Genomic DNA, 14,962 nt, shown 5'->3' with positions numbered 1-14,962 from the left:
GATCCTTTCCATGTAGGGTAAGGGTCTGGCCCTGAGGTGCTGGTTGGTCTATATGGCTCCGTGTAGGTTTCTGATTGGCTAGTGTTTTGGCGCCCTTGGGTCCATCAATCAGCCCGGTAATGGGTCGTTGATTGGTGGGCAACTGTCCCCGGGACTTCCTGGCGGGGGTTTTCTGCTGGCGCTTTCCAGCCGGTACTTCCTGCCTGCGGTCAGCGTGACCTTTCATCCCGGCCTTTTTGATACAGGACAAGGGGCGCTGTCTGTCTTCTGGCTACTTCCTGCTGAAAGGGGGCGACGTGGGGTTGGGGCCAGTCGGGACAAAAGGTCAACCTATGCAGGACTCTAGGGCTGGTCCATATCTTCCTGGTTGAGTCGGGTGTAGGCTGTCAGCACCATGGCCCGTCCGGCGGCGGCCTGCGCCAGTTCTTGGGCTCTGCGAAAAACAAGCTGGAGGAGACAGGGGCCTATGGTGAGGCCCATAACCAGTAAAAGTATAGGGCCTAGGAGGGGCAGGAGGTAAGGGAGTAAGCCGTTGAGTCTGGTCCAGAGGGGGCTCTCTTGGAGCTGTCTGCGCCTCTGCTCCAGGTCGTCTTGTAGCTCCTTTATCTTGGTCTGGACTATTCCTGAGCGGTTAGCATAGAAGCAGCATCTTTCCTGTAAGAAAAGGCATACGTCGCCTTCTTTGGCGGTTAGGAGGTCTAGTCCACGTCTATTTTGGAGGACGACCTCTGCCAGTGAATCTCTCTGTCCCTGAAGTTCCAGCATGGTGTCAGCTACGTGGACATCAGATATGATCTGCTGGGAGAGTTTGGCGTATGTGTGTTGTGAGAGGCCGATCCCCGCTGCCCCTGCCGCCAGGCTGGTGGACAGGCCTAGTCCCACCAGCAGAGGCACCATCTGGACAGCTCGCTTTTGCCTTCCAGGTATATGGTCTAGGGTGGGTATGGGAACTGGCTCTTTTCCTGAAATCAGGTCAATGTCTGGAAGCAGGATTGCGAGTATGCAGGTTCCCGTCCAATTAGTAGGGAGGAAAGTATAGGCTAGGTTTCCTCCGCAGACAAAGACCAGGGGATGAGGGGCACATACAGAGGTGGTGATATTTTGTATGGTGGTGCAGTTAGCAAAGTCCTCTACTCCCACATCTAGAGCAGTCTCATTATCTGTCAGTTGACCCCTCAGGCAGTATCCTATTGAGGCCTCGATTGGTTGTACCCGCAAGGGCGGTGTCACCTTACACGTTGATGGGTCAGTAGAAGTGTTGATTGGCTGGGAGTGGTTGGCCAGGATGGCTAGTGGGCGGGGGGTCCCTACGGCCAGGCATATCCAGCAATCTTCGGCCCATTTAGGGTTGGACTGATTTAAGGTATTCCAAGTTAGTTGTATTAGGTTTGTGGTTGCTGGATCTAGTTGCAGAGGGCTCCGCCGATTGGGTAGGGCCAGGGGATGGTAGTGGATCTTTGGAAAGTAATGGTCCATTACTGCTTGGAGCTTCTGGTGGGCCTGTTCTCTTCGTGCCATATCCTGGACCCCCCCTCCGTCTGAGACATGTATGGGTGCTCTTAGGTTCCAGCAAACCTCTTTGCCCACCTTATTGGGGCACGCCGGCGAGGAGGGGCCTGAGCCTGACGTGCCCGGGAAGTGTCCTGTTTGTGTTGCTGTCCAATAAGTTTTGTTGTTTGGGCCTTTGCAGTGGCGGGCCTGTTCTTTGAGGTAACATAGGGAGTGGAGAGTCTCCTGGTATTCTGAGCAAGAGCAGTTTTTTAGTTGGCCAGGGGGCAGGGGGTCTGGGACTGGGATGGCCCTAACGCATTGCCATGAGTTGGCCCTCCTGATGTGTGAGTATCCTCCCGAGGAAGACATGTATCCCGACCCTACAAAGTTGTAAGCCATTTTGTCTCCACAGTTAACTGCCTGAACCTGTCCGACCCTTCCCTCGGGGTATTGGGAGAGGGTTCCTCCCGCACAGTCACAAGGCTTTCCCATCTGCCTAGCCAGGATCTGTCTTGCTTTTGCCGGGTCATCGAACCCCCCGTGGGCCTGGCCGAGGAGGACCAGTACTAGGAGGGTCCCCATCATCTTCGGCCACTGGTGGGAGCGGGCTCAAGGCCTGAGAGTTTGGCTGCTGTGGGGGTGGTTAGGATCACTGTGTAAGGACCCGTCCAGCAAGGTTGGAGGGCCCTGGGAGACAGTGTTTTGAGTAACACCTGGTCTCCTGGTGACGGCGGCCTGAGAGAGCCGTCGTCTTCTCCTGGTTGTGGCAGTACCCGATCTGAGTGTTCTCTGAGCAGGGCTCGCAGGCGGGTGAAGAGGGGCAGATATTCGGCTAAGGGGGGCAGTTTTCTTGAGGGCAGGTGTGTCAGCCGGTAGGGTCTGCCATACAGCAGCTCAAAGGGGGTCAAACCTGTTTTTGAGTGCGGTGTCGTGCGGATGCGGGCTAGAGCCAAGGGAAGGAGGTCGACCCAGGAGTGCCGCACTTCTGAGGCAAGTTTGGTGAGATGGGTCTTGAGAATCCCGTTGACCCGTTCCACCTTACCCGAGGATTGAGGTCGGTACGGAATGTGGAGGTGCCAGGTAATGTTGAGGGCCGCAGCTACCTGCTGGGTTATCTGTGAAACAAAAGTGGGTCCGTTATCGGATTGAAAGGAGGTGGGGAGTCCGAATCAGGGGATGATGTGTTTGACCAGAGTTTCGGCCACCACTGCTGCCGTTTCGCAGGAGGTGGGGAAGGCCTCGACCCATCCTGAGAACGTGTCAATGAGCACCAGCAGATAGCGATAAGCCCGGTGCCTGGGCATGTGGGTGAAGTCCACCTGCCTGTCTTGGCCGGGTAGATGTCCTCTCAGCTGGTGGGTTTCCTGGGGAGGCCGGAGCCCTCCTTGGGGGGAGGTGGTTGTGCAGGTCAGACAGGAGCGATGCACGGTTTGGATGGCCTGCCTGAGGTGCAGAGGGGAGAAGAGCAGACTGAGGAAAGTTAGGAGAGCGCATGGTCCGATGTGGAGGGTGTCGTGTATCTGCTTTATGATGGTGACGGCCTGCTGTTCGGGCAGGACCAGCTTTTCGTGGAGTGTGATCCATCCGGAAGAGTGTGTCTGTGTTCCCTCCTGGGCAAGTAAGGTTTTGGCCTCTGCTGGGGTGTACCTAGGGGAAAAAGAGGTCTCCAAGGCCAGCAGAGGGGCCACCCCCTGCTGCAAGGCAGTCTGTCAGGCCACCTGATCGGCCAAATTATTACCTTGAGCTATTTTGTCATGGGCCACCTGGTGTCCCTGGCAGTGTAGGATGGCTACCTTTTCGGGCAGGGAGATGGCTTCCAGCAGTTTGGTGATATGGAATGCGTTGCACACTGGGGAGCCCCTAGTTGTGAGGAAGCCTCTTTCCTTCCAGATTGCCGCATGTGAGTGGGCAATTAGGAAGGCGTATTTGGAATCTGTGTAGATGTTTGCCTTTTTGTTTTTTGCCAGGTGCAGGGCTTGGGTTAGTGCGGTTAGCTCCGCCTTCTGGGAAGTCGTCCCCGGCGGCAAGGGTTGAGTTTTGAGGACTCCCTGCAAGGTTACCACAGCTTAGGCTGCTGCCCGGTGCCCATCCGAGTCTTTTTTGGAACTTCCATCGACAAACATGGTTATGTCGGGATCCAGCAGTGGCTCTGCAAAGAGGTTTGGGGGTGGCTGTCTCAAAGACTCTAAGATTTCAGTGCATTGATGAGTCGGGACTTTTAGAGAGAGAGAGAGAGGGAAGCGCGGATAGCGGGTTTAGCTGGGAGCTGCGTGCTACAGTGACCTGGGGGTTGTCCAAGAATATTAGGTGAAATTGTTGTAATCTGGGGTCACTGAGGTCAGGGAGGAATCTGGAGGCCAAAAGATCGCCAAGGTGGTGTGGGGAAAAGATGGTTAGGGGTTGACTTTGAATTAGCTTTCTTGAGTCTATATAGATTGCCGCCGTTGCTGCCAATGGTCGCAGGCAGGGAAACCACCCCCTGGCAGTGGGGTCAAGTTGTTTGGAGATGAAGGCGACGGGCAGTAGTTCAGAGCCCACCGGCTGTACCAGGGCCCCAAAGGCTATCCCCCCGTTTTCATCAGTATAGAGGTGATATGGATAGTTTGGATTAGGCAGGAACAAGGGGGCGGCAGATGTCAGAGAAGAGCATAACACAAGGAAGGCTCGGGTGACCTCATTTTGTGAGGAGAGCGGCCCCTTTGAGGTCTCTTTAGCTGCCGCATAGAGGGGTCTTGCCAGTGAGGCATAGTTGGGCACCCAATGGCAGAAAAATCCCGCCAGACCTAGGAAAGACAGGATCTGGTCCCCGTCGGTCGGAGGTTGGATAGATCGAAGGAGGTTGCAGCGGTCGGTTGTGAGGGCCCTGGTAGTGGGGGTAATTTGTAATCCCAGGTAAGTAACCGAGGACTAGGTGAGTTGGGCCTTTGACTGTGAGGCCCGATATCCTGTGGAGGCCAGGAAATTAAGGAGGGCTGTGGTATGTTGTTTAGAGAGATGTTTGGAAGGGCTACATAGCAAGAGGTCATCTACATATTGCAGCAGGGTACTAGGATTAAGAGGACAGAGGGCCAGGTCCCGGGCCAGGGCCTGGCCGAAGTAGTGGGGGCTGTCCCGGAACCCCTGAGGCAGGACGGTCCATGTAAGTTGGGTGGCCTGTCTGGTGTCAGGATCAGTCCAAGTGAAAGCGAACAAAAACTGGCAATCAGGGTGGATGCGGATGGTAAAGAATGCATCTTTAAGATCGATTACTGTGAAATGAGTAGTGTCTGAGGGTATGTGAGAGAGTAGAGTATAGGGGTTAGGGACCAGTGGGTGTGCAGGGATAACCGCCTCATTGATCAGCTGGAGGTCTTGGACCAGCCGATAGGCTCCCGAGGCTTTACGGACCGGAAGGATGGGGTGTTGCATGGGGACGTGGTGGGGACCAGTAGGCCCTGTCCCAGGAGGCGATCAACTATTGGCTTGAATCCGCGAAGATTGGCCTGAGACAAGGGGAACTGGGCCCGAGCCAGAAACCGGGTGGGATCCCTCAAATGGATGAGGACTGAGGGCTGATGTCGGGCTATTATTGGGATCTTAGTGTCCCAAACTTGGGGTTTATTTGGGGGGTTGATGACCCCGCGAGCATCATTAGAAATCTGCCTGTGGAGGGGAAAGGCCTCGGGGCCAGGTGGAGTGTGGCCCTGAGTTTTGTTAGAATATCTCTTCCCAACAAAGGGGTTGGGCAGGAAGGAATGGCTAGAAAAGAGTGGGTAAACAGGCAATTATCCAGTCGACAGTTTAAGGGTTTGGTCTCTAGGGGCTGTGACGGCTGGCCATCAATTCCCATTACCGAAACCTGGGAAGGACGCAAGGTGCCTCCGAAGGAAGGAAGGACCGAATAGGTAGCCCCCGTGTCAACCAAGAAGTCGATCGACTTACCCGCTACCTGGAGCATTACCCTGGGCTCGGCTTGGGTTATCGGGGTTCCCGAGTCTGGGCGGCCTCAGTCTTCATCGAAGGTCAGCAGTTCTAGGGCGGGGTCTGGGCCTGGGGTCCTCTTAGGTTGCTCTGGTCCCTTAGCCCCTGGGGTCTGGGCCCGAGAGGCCAAGGGACAATTGCTCGCCCAATGCCCGCGTTGTTTGCACCTTGGGCAGGGCCTTGTGGGTGTCCTCGGGTTAGGACACATCTTGGCCCAGTGTCCTTCATTGCCGCATTTGAAGCAGGCCCCCGGTGGGGGCTTCGGTGAGCCCGAACCTGTTGCCGGCTGTAGGGCTGCTACTAGGGCCTGGGTTTGTTGGTTGAGAAGACTGGCCTGGAGCTCAGCCTTTTGTTTTAGTCTAGCCTTGCGGCTAGCTTCTGCAGTCTCTTCCCGGGCATTGTAAACCTTAAAGGCCATTTTTACCAGGTCTCGTATGGGAGTCTGAGGGCCGCCCTCGGCTTTGGCCAGCTTTTTCCGAATGTCGGGGGCAGATTGGGAGCTAAAACGATCGGCCAGGGTAATTGTTCCGGCTGGGGAGTCTGGAGCCATTCGGGTATATTGGATAAGGGCCTCTGTCAGCCTATTGAGAAACATGGCGGGGTTTTCATCAGGGCCCTGGGTGATCTCATCTAACTTGAGGAAATTAACCACCTTATTAGAAGTGGCTTCCACGCCATCTAGAAGGCATTCGACCATGTATCCAACCCTGAGCTGGCCTCCCCCTGCATCCTGATAGTCCCAATTGGGGTCAGTGTCGGGGACGGCCTGAGCCCCCGGGGGGCGTTCAGGAGAGGGGTTAGCGAAGTGTCTCTGATCGACTCGGGCCTTAGCAGCCGCCCAGATGGCCTGTCGCTCTTCTGGGGTGGTGGTAGAACCCAGAACTACATAGATGTCTTTCTAAGTTAGAGCGTATGCCCGGGTTAGTTGAGTGAACTGTTTGATGTAATGGGTGGGGTTGGAAGAAAACGATCCAAGCTTGGCCTCGATTTGAGCCAGGTCTTGGAGAGAGAAGGGGACATGGACTTGTGCCAATCCTTCAGCTCCCGCCACCTGTCTCAAGGGGAGCAGGGGAGCCAGGGCAGGGGGAAAGGGGTCCTCAGGGGGTAGTCCGTGAGACCGCTTGTGTGAGCTGACTGGTGATGGGGACGGTGTAAGGGGAGGTAATGGGGGGTAGAGAGTGGTGGCAGGAGGAGGGCGTGGTTCAGGCGATTGCGTATCGATTTGGGAATCTGGGGAAGGTGTGGGGGCCGTAGAGGAAGTGGGAGTAAGAGTGGGCATTGTCGGAGCCGTTTGAGAAGTGGGGGAAGGCGAGGGGGCTGCCGGAGTCGGAGGAGCATGGGGGGGCGGGGCAACCAGGTCCTCTGGAGGAATAGAGAAGGCAGAGGACTCGGGGCCTGGCGATTCTTTGGGAGGGGGTTCGGGGTTGGAGCAAGGGGACCGTTTAGGAGCCATGGTGAGCATGATCTGACTGGGTGAACAGGTTGTGCACAGGGTAGGGCGAGAGCGCAGTGCCCAGAAAGCCTGTACACAAGGGCCCTCAGACCATTTTCCCGTTCTCCGACAGTAATTATCTAGATCACGGAGGACATCAAAGTCTAGCGTCCCGGTGGGGGGCCAATGGGAATCACTGTCTAGGGGGTACTGAGGCCAGGCCTCCGAGCACAAGAAAGTGAGCCATTTAGGCCGGATATAGCCTCTCAGCCTCAGATTCTTTAGATTGGCTAGCAGGCATTCTAGTGGAGTGGACCAATTGGGCTCGGGTTTGGAAGCCACCGACCCCATGGCGACCACGTGGGGCTAACCTCTATCGTCCAGGTGTCCCCAGGCAAACAGAGGCAGCCGGATTGGAGGTCTGGAGAGAGACCGGGGGTTACTCAGCCGATTAGGACGTCTCCGGCATGTGCTGAGAACCGGGAGGCGGCAGAGCTGCCGGGTGAAGGCCAGATAAGTGCGCACAGGTTATCCGGCCCTAGGAAGCGGTCGCCCAGGGTGGCGGGACCCAAAGCCGAAGGGACTTACCCCGTCGTCTGCCGTCCGGGAGGTTGTTCCGTGGCCAAGGCGCGGGTAACCGCAGCGGTGGAGCTCGAGGGGGCCCGCACGGCGTGGGCGGGGGCCCTCACCTCGAGCCCCACATTGGGCGCCAAATGTAAGAATGCGCGGCGGCAAGACAGTGAAAACGCCAGAAGGGGTGATCAAGAGGCTTTATTGGGCAATTGCTCTCCGGCAGAACTCACAGGCGTGAGCAGGCAGGGGCGGGAGTCTGCGACCTGCGGGGAGTGAGGCAACATTTTTATACCCTGGCGGCTGAGGACGTGCCAGATCCTTTCCATGTAGGGTTAAGGGTCTGGCCCTGAGGTGCTGGTTGGTCTATGTGGCTCTGTGTATGTTTCTGATTGGCCAGTGTTTTGGCGCCCTTGGGTCCATCGGTCGGCCCGCTAACGGGCCGTTGATTGGTGGGCAACTGTCCCCGGGACTTCCTGGCGGGGGTTTTCTGCTGGCGCTTTCCGGCCGGTACTTCCTGCCTGCGGTCGGCGTGACCTTTCACTCCATTCGTCCCCACAGGTGACATTTTGTTTTCCTCCCCCAGACGGGTCTACCTGCCTGTCCTCAGTGGTGACCAGCCCAGGGCCAGATGTCAGGGCACCTGGGAGAAGGAACAGGCTCAGCCCTGCCCCAGGTGTTGGTGCAGCTGTTGGCAGCCCGGGTCCCCCGCCACGAGGCCACCACAGGCCACGGGTGCCAAGCCCACCCTCATGGCGAGCTGTCACCTGCGGACGTGCAGGGATGAAGGCCAGGCCCTACCCCTACTCTCCCATCCAGATCTGAGTGGGCGTCCGGACCCAGGGAGCAGCTAGAGTCAGGCTCTGGTCTGCGGTTCCGGTGGGACGGGTGCCGAGTCAAGGCTGCAGAAGACGCGCCGAGTGGGGGGAGGGCTGGGAGCGACAGAACCCTCCCCGCTCGAGCGTCCGGGGCGGCCGGACCCGGTACCGAGTGGGGAAACTGAGGCTCGCGCCGGCACCGCCCCTGCCCCGCCCCGCGCTGGGACGTCACAAAAAGGCCCCAAAAGCGCGGTGGGCCGGGCAGCGCAACGCAGCGCTGCCTGCCTGCGGCCCCACGAACAAGCGTCCGGGTAGCTAGTCCTGGCCGGCGCGGCAGCGGCCTTCCAGTGGGGCGGAAGCGCCAAAGCGCCTGCGCGCGCGGCCCCCTGCTCCCGGCGGCTCGCTCGGCGGCCGGGGGAGGGGTCGCTTCCCGGCGTGCCCCGCGGGCGGGCGCGCAGGCGCGATCGGGGCGGGCGGCGCGCAGGCGCACTCGGCGGGGGCGGGGCGCGGCAGTGGAGGCGAGCGCCAGGCGGCGGCGCAGAGCGAGTGGAGCGCCCGGGGGCTCCGGGCGGCGGCGGCGGAGGCGGCGGCGGCGGCGCAGAGGAGGAAGGCGGCCCCGGCCCCGGCCCGTCCCGTGGCCCCGCGGCCCCGCAGCCCCACGCGCCCCCGGCCCCAGGCCCGTCCGCCGCCGCCATGGCCCGGCCGCTGGTGCCCAGCTCACAGAAGGCGTTGTTGCTGGAGCTCAAGGGGCTGCAGGAGGAGCCGGTAGAGGGCTTCCGGGTGACCCTGGTGGACGAGGGAGACTTGTACAACTGGGAGGTGGCCATCTTCGGACCCCCCAACACCTACTACGAGGGCGGCTACTTCAAGGTGAGCGGCGGTGTGGGAGGGGCGGCGACCCCTTCTCCAGCTCCTCGGGGCCCCTCCTCCACCTCTGTCCCCTCCCCACTCCCCTGGCAGGACCCACTCCCACTTCCTTGCTCCTCGTGGGGTCCCTTTCATCCCCCTCCTCGCGGGGCTCCCTGCCCTTGCTTCTCTGCTTGGTCGCCTCTGGCGTGCTGAGGGCCCTCGGTCACCCCCTCATCCCCTCCGTCCCCAAGAGTCCCTGAAAAGCATCAGGTCCCCTAAGGCCACTTCAGGCCTCCAGTAGGGAGACCCGGGACCCTCCTGTCTCTTTGGGTGCGTGGCCCTTGCTTCCCTTAGGCCCTGGTGCCCGCACCCTCCTCCCTCCTGTACTTGCTGCCCAGAGCAGACAAAGAGGCCTCCCCCGGACTGGCCAACACTGTTGTGAAGAGCCCTGGCCTTGGGAAGGGGAAGGGAGGCCCGCTGCCTGGGGGCTGGCTCGGCCACTTGCTCAGGTTCCAGCAAAGGCCTGGATGGGCTTGGCAGCCAGGATTGGCTTGGAAAGCGGCCACCCTGGCCTGTAGCAGTGGGCCAGGTCCTCTGGGCTTCACCATGATCTTTACATAACCTATTCCGTCCGACCCTTGCTCCCACATTTTGCCCTGTTCCTGGGAGCCACACCGCAAAACCCACACAGGCCCGGCCTCAGAAGCTCTGGCTCCTCTGCGGCCTAGCTGGTGTTTCTCCTGTCCTGCTGATCAGGCAGCTTTTTCGACCTGAATTGCCTGCTCTGGGCCACTCCTAGGCCCTCGGTGGTGATTGAGTTCTGAGCAGTTCCCTGTTAATAGCCATTGTTGGGAGCAGTGAGGTGTGGGCTGTCCCTGGGATTGGCTGTGTCTCAGTCCAGTGTGGACAAGAACTCAGGTCAAAACCTGGACAGGCTTTGAGTCCAGATGTGGCCTTGGGAGGATACCTCCCAGATCAAAGGACTTCACTCCTTAAGCAAGAGGGACAAGGCAGGGGGTTGCCTTGTGAGAGAGGTGGGTCCTGGACTCACAGCTGGAACACCCAGTTGCTGCCTGCCAAGGTCCCAGCGGCCTGGCTGGGAGGCCTGGGCAGGAGCGGGGCAGGCTGGTGTTGCCCTGGCAGATGTCTGTGTTTGCACTTTTGGCTAGCGTTTTAGCCAAGCCTGCTGTTGGCCTTAAGGGAGCAGGCTGAACTACTGGGGTGATCCCTGGTTGAGGTTCTCTGGTTGCCAGAGTTGGATGGGGGATTGAAGGTCGACAGCCCTAGGTTGAGATCTGATGTGGAGTCCGTCTTCTCCACACAGGGCCCACGTTTGGGGCTGATCACCAGATGGTTTGACCAGCCCCCCTCCCACAAGCCCCTTTTGTCTGCTTCTGGGAGCAGCCGACTGTGAGAATAAGAGCCTCGCTCAGAGCAGGAATAGGGAGTCCTATCTAAGGCCAGGCCAGGACTCTGGCCTGAAAAGAAGGAACCTGGTTTCCTGGCTGTTGCCTACTGTTTGCAAGGGATTGTAGGTAGGGTCTTCTGGGCTGGTTTTGGTATAAGCCTGGTTTTCTGGAGAAGGATGGCCTGGGGAGGGGGTGCACCTGATTCTGTCTGCTGTAGGCTGGCCTTAAGGAAGGTAGCAAGGGACCCGTGGTGGTTCTGCCACCCTTAGATCCTTCTGTCACAATGTGGTTGGGTGGGCAGTGGAGAGAGGACATGGGTGCTAGAAGTTCCTGGGGGCCACCATGGTTTCCCAGTGCCTCCCTCTCAGCCTCCCAGCCTCACCCGTTCCCCCTTATGAGCTGCAGGGGCCCCAGGAAGCGTGTGCTGTGCTGAGGGGTGCCCCAGAGACCAGGACGGGGACCCCCTCCACAGCTGCATGCTGTGCGCCCCTGGGCACGTTACTTTCCACCGAGCCTCAGTTGACACAGTGGTGAAGGCACCTCTGGAACCTGGTGGGTGCATGGGGCAGAAGAGGCCTTAGCTGGGCTTGGGCTATCACTTAGAAACTCAGCCCTGGGCTTGCGGGAGACAATGGGGCAGGGTCTGAGACCTGAGTTCAAGGTTGGCTTACTCCAGAACAGAGAGCCTCCCCCTTGACCCCTGCATCCCTTATCCAGGAGGGTGATTCTCCAAAGATAGAAGGAGAGCAGACATAGCAGAGGTGCCCCATGGGGCCCCAAGAGCCTGACGCACCACCAGGGTCTCTGGACTGGGGCATAAACAGACTGAGCCAGGGGCACAGGTCTCCCCCAGGGGCCCTCCCCTGTCTTCCCGTGACCTTCCCAGCTACCTTCTGACACTCCAGGGCTGACACCTGCAGGCAGAGAGCCCGGCGCTGACTCATCTCCGCCCCCAGGCCTGCCCAGTGAACACGCATCTATTTTAATCCTCCCCACGAGCTGGAGACTGAGGCTGGGCGCCCAGCATGGTGCTCAGGTAGCCAGCCCCGGGCTCTGGTCCCACCACAGGCCTGGAGCTGCTCCCCAGGGGTGCCCACACCTGGCAACCAGGCAGGGACCAGGGTCAGTTTGGCTCAGGTGACTCCACGAACGCCCCAGGCCTGTGAGGGGCGTGGAGGCCGGCGGGTCCCAGGCCAGCCGCTGTGTGTGGCTGTGGGCGGCCTGACTCACTGAGCGCCCTGCTTCCGCCCCACCAGGCGCGCCTCAAGTTCCCCATGGACTACCCTTACTCCCCTCCCGCCTTTCGGTTCCTGACCAAGATGTGGCACCCCAACATCTACGAGGTGAGCGTGCCCTCGGGCCCTGTGGGGGCAAGGGGGCGCGGGGACAGGAGCCGTGTGGGTGCTGACCCTTCCCTGCCCCCCCATATCTCGCAGACTGGGGACGTGTGCATCTCCATTCTCCACCCTCCGGTAGATGACCCCCAGAGTGGGGAGCTGCCCTCGGAGCGGTGGAACCCCACACAGAATGTCAGGTGAGGGTGTCAGACGGGCCCGCCCTGGGGGTGTGGACACGGGGCAGGTGCAACTTCCTGTCCTTGCACACACACAACCCCTGTCCCTGCGAGCCTTTCCCGCATCTTTTGCCACCCACTATCCCACCCACGTTTGGTAACATTCTCAGGGAATCCTGGGCTTGCCTTGTGGCTCAGCTGGTAAAGAATCTGCCTGCAATGCGGGAGACCTGGGTTCGATCCCTGGGTTGGGAAGATCCCTTGGAGACCGGAAAGGCTACCCATTCCAGTATTCTGGCCTGGAGAATTCCATGGCCTGTATAGTCCATGGGGTTGCAAAGAGTTGGACACGACGACTTTCACTTTTCAGGGAATCCTGTCTGCCTCCCCCAGGGATCCCCCCTCCTTCCTTGAACCCTAGAGAACACAGTCCCCTTTGTCCTGGGGGCTATGCTCACCCTGCCTCCTGCCCAGCGCCCTTCATCCAGCCCAGGTCTGAGCGTGGGTAGCCTAGGAAAACCATTCTCCAGGGGGAACACCCTGGGGAGGGGACAGGCCTGCTTCACCTGAGCAAAGGTGGCCTTGGCCGCCCACCCTACGTCCTATCCCAGGAGCTAGGCATGTGGCAGAGGATGAGGGTCAGGGTCAGGGTGGGAGGCTCCCGGGTGGGCAGTGCCCTGGGCCGTGGATTCCCCCACGCCGACTCCTGCTCCTCCAGGACCATCCTCCTGAGTGTCATCTCCCTCCTCAACGAACCCAACACCTTCTCGCCAGCCAACGTGGACGCCTCTGTGATGTACAGGAAGTGGAAAGAGAGCAAAGGCAAGGACCGCGAGTACACGGACATCATCCGGTGAGCAGCCCAAGGGTCTGGGCCTCCTCCTGCCATCAAGGCCAGAATGTTTCTCTCGTGAAGCGTGTGGTCCACGTATGTACCGTCAAGTGTGGACATGCTGTGTGTGTTGTGGGGTGTGTGTGTGTGTCTTGTGTGTGTGGTGTGAGGGCACGGAGTTAACACACCCTGCTGTCTGGCAGGATCCAGCAGGGTCTTGCCACCTTCCCTTGTTTTGTAACTAGAAGGGCGGCGATTCCCAACCCCTACCCCACTCTGTGTGAAGACCCTGCACACCAGGGCATGATCATGTGCGCTCGGCCCTCAGCTTTTCCCCACGGGTCTCCTCAGGGAGTGGGTTCTCTACGTGTGACCAGGCCCGTGCTGTGCAAGGTGGTCTGTCTCACCTCACGAAAGTAAGTGTCGCTGGCGCTACAATTCTGAGACTTGGAATCGTTTTCTAAAGGCGGCACAGCCGGGTGGGATCAGCACATTTAGGAAAGGTCTTCATTTATGGAAAATCATTTTTTTCTTGGTTATGAAAGCAGGGCATCTGTCAGGAGTTGGCCAGGGGAGCTCTCTTTACCCTGGCCTCCTGTTCTCTCCCCTGAGTGCCGGCCGCTGCCAGCAGTGCCCCTGGGCCTGCGTGCTGCACCCAGTTGTGTCCGCTGTGTCCTGTGAGCTGGTCTGTGACCACTGTTCTTTCTCACTTGTTCTCCTGGGACTTGTGACTTATGTCACGACAAAGTTAACTTTTCCATAAGTCTCTTCTGAGGAGGTTTTTGGTCTGTTCTTTGTTTCTTAGAAAAGCAAGTAGGTCAGACATGTGTTTCCATGACAACCTAGTCTCTTCCCCAACCCCCAGCATTTACCCTGAGAAATGAGTCCTTGTTCTCACCAGCACCCACACTCACCTGCTGTGTCACTGTGCCTGCGGAGCTGTAGGGACCCGTGCCTGTGGGCCAGCCTCGCGACCTTACAGCGAGAGCTCAGGAAAGCCCAGCGGCACTGTCGGAAGGTGGGACCCCAAGGGCAGCAGGTGCAGTCAGAGCCCCATGCAGAGGACTTGGTGCCAGTGACGGCAAGGTACTCATGTGCAGAGAAGGGAGGACTTGGGACCCGGCCTGGCGGGAATGTGCCGAGCATCTGCCGGGGGTACCATCCTGTGGCCTGCCTTCCCCTGCGGTGCTGAGCAACTCACCCGCCCACAGAGCCGGCCCAGCACCCTGGCTGCTCCCACTTCACCCAGCCTTTTCCTCTGCAGCTGGGATCTGTGTTTCCTTCCTGATGAGCCGACACCTTCCAGGTCTTCCTGGTTCAGAGCCCGCACTCAGCCTCTTCTTCAGCGCATGGTCTCCCCATTCCATGCACGCGTGTGTGCACGTGCACGCGTGTGTGCACGTGCACCCATGTGTGCACAGAACCCAGGGGCACACATGGGCTGTCCTGGGAGGGGTCTGACTCCGTCTGCTCTGGGGCGCCCCCTGGTGCTGGGTGCCCTTCACTGTCCACAGGAGCGCCTGCGTGGGTCTGGGGCCACCGGCCAAGGCAAGGCTGACCTGCGTCTCTCCGCAGGAAGCAGGTCCTGGGGACCAAGGTGGATGCAGAGCGGGATGGCGTGAAGGTACCCACCACACTGGCTGAGTACTGCGTGAAGACCAAGGCCCCAGTGCCAGACGAGGGCTCCGACCTCTTCTATGATGACTACTACGAGGATGGCGAGGCTGAGGCCGACAGCTGCTTCGGGGACGATGAGGATGACTCAGGCACCGAAGAGTCTTGACACTACAAACCTGCGAATAAACTTACAAATTTTACCTCAGCCGCCCGACTGTCTGCCGCCGCCACTACCTCCGGGCGCCGCGTGGCCCGGCGCCGTCCACCCCATCTCCGCCTCCAAGGAGGCCACCGGGCTCGCGTCCCTGGGCCCCGCATGGGCCAGACACTGCTCAGGGACCCTAGCCTGCCTGCCCTGCCTGCCGGCCAAAGACTCAGGGTCCCAGCTTGTGAGTGGACGGATTGACTCGGGGTCACCTCTTCTCTCTGCTTTGGTTTGTTTGGAATTTAAATAAAGCAACTTTATGAGAA

The 14,962-nt window shown here is 59.5% G+C and overlaps 1 protein-coding gene across 3 annotated transcripts; it reads left to right on the top strand.

Moving 5' to 3' along the window:
* The first annotated feature begins 7,976 nt into the window (after positions 1–7,976).
* CDC34 (cell division cycle 34, ubiquitin conjugating enzyme) lies at positions 7,977–14,962 on the top strand. Of its 3 annotated transcripts, XM_088838728.1 has the most exons (6): positions 8,753–9,141; positions 11,786–11,872; positions 11,966–12,063; positions 12,761–12,895; positions 13,776–13,892; positions 14,450–14,962. In XM_088838728.1, the coding sequence occupies exons 1-6, from the start codon at positions 8,965–8,967 to the stop codon at positions 14,655–14,657; spliced, it is 822 nt and encodes a 273-aa protein (XP_088694854.1). In that variant the 5' UTR covers positions 8,753–8,964; the 3' UTR covers positions 14,658–14,962. The 3 variants fall into 3 exon arrangements, with proteins under 3 accessions (XP_088694853.1, XP_088694854.1, XP_055285624.1); XM_055429649.2 differs by lacking the exon at positions 13,776–13,892 and having other exon boundaries at positions 8,769–9,141; XM_088838727.1 differs by lacking the exons at positions 11,966–12,063; positions 13,776–13,892 and having other exon boundaries at positions 7,977–9,141; positions 14,454–14,962.

This window comes from Moschus berezovskii, chromosome 8 (assembly GCF_049115385.1).
Source record: "Moschus berezovskii isolate FMDL1 chromosome 8, NW_MosBer_1.0, whole genome shotgun sequence".
NCBI lineage: Eukaryota > Metazoa > Chordata > Mammalia > Artiodactyla > Moschidae > Moschus > Moschus berezovskii.
The sequence above is the reverse complement of the archived record's forward strand: the minus strand, read 5'-3'. Positions and strand labels throughout refer to the sequence as shown.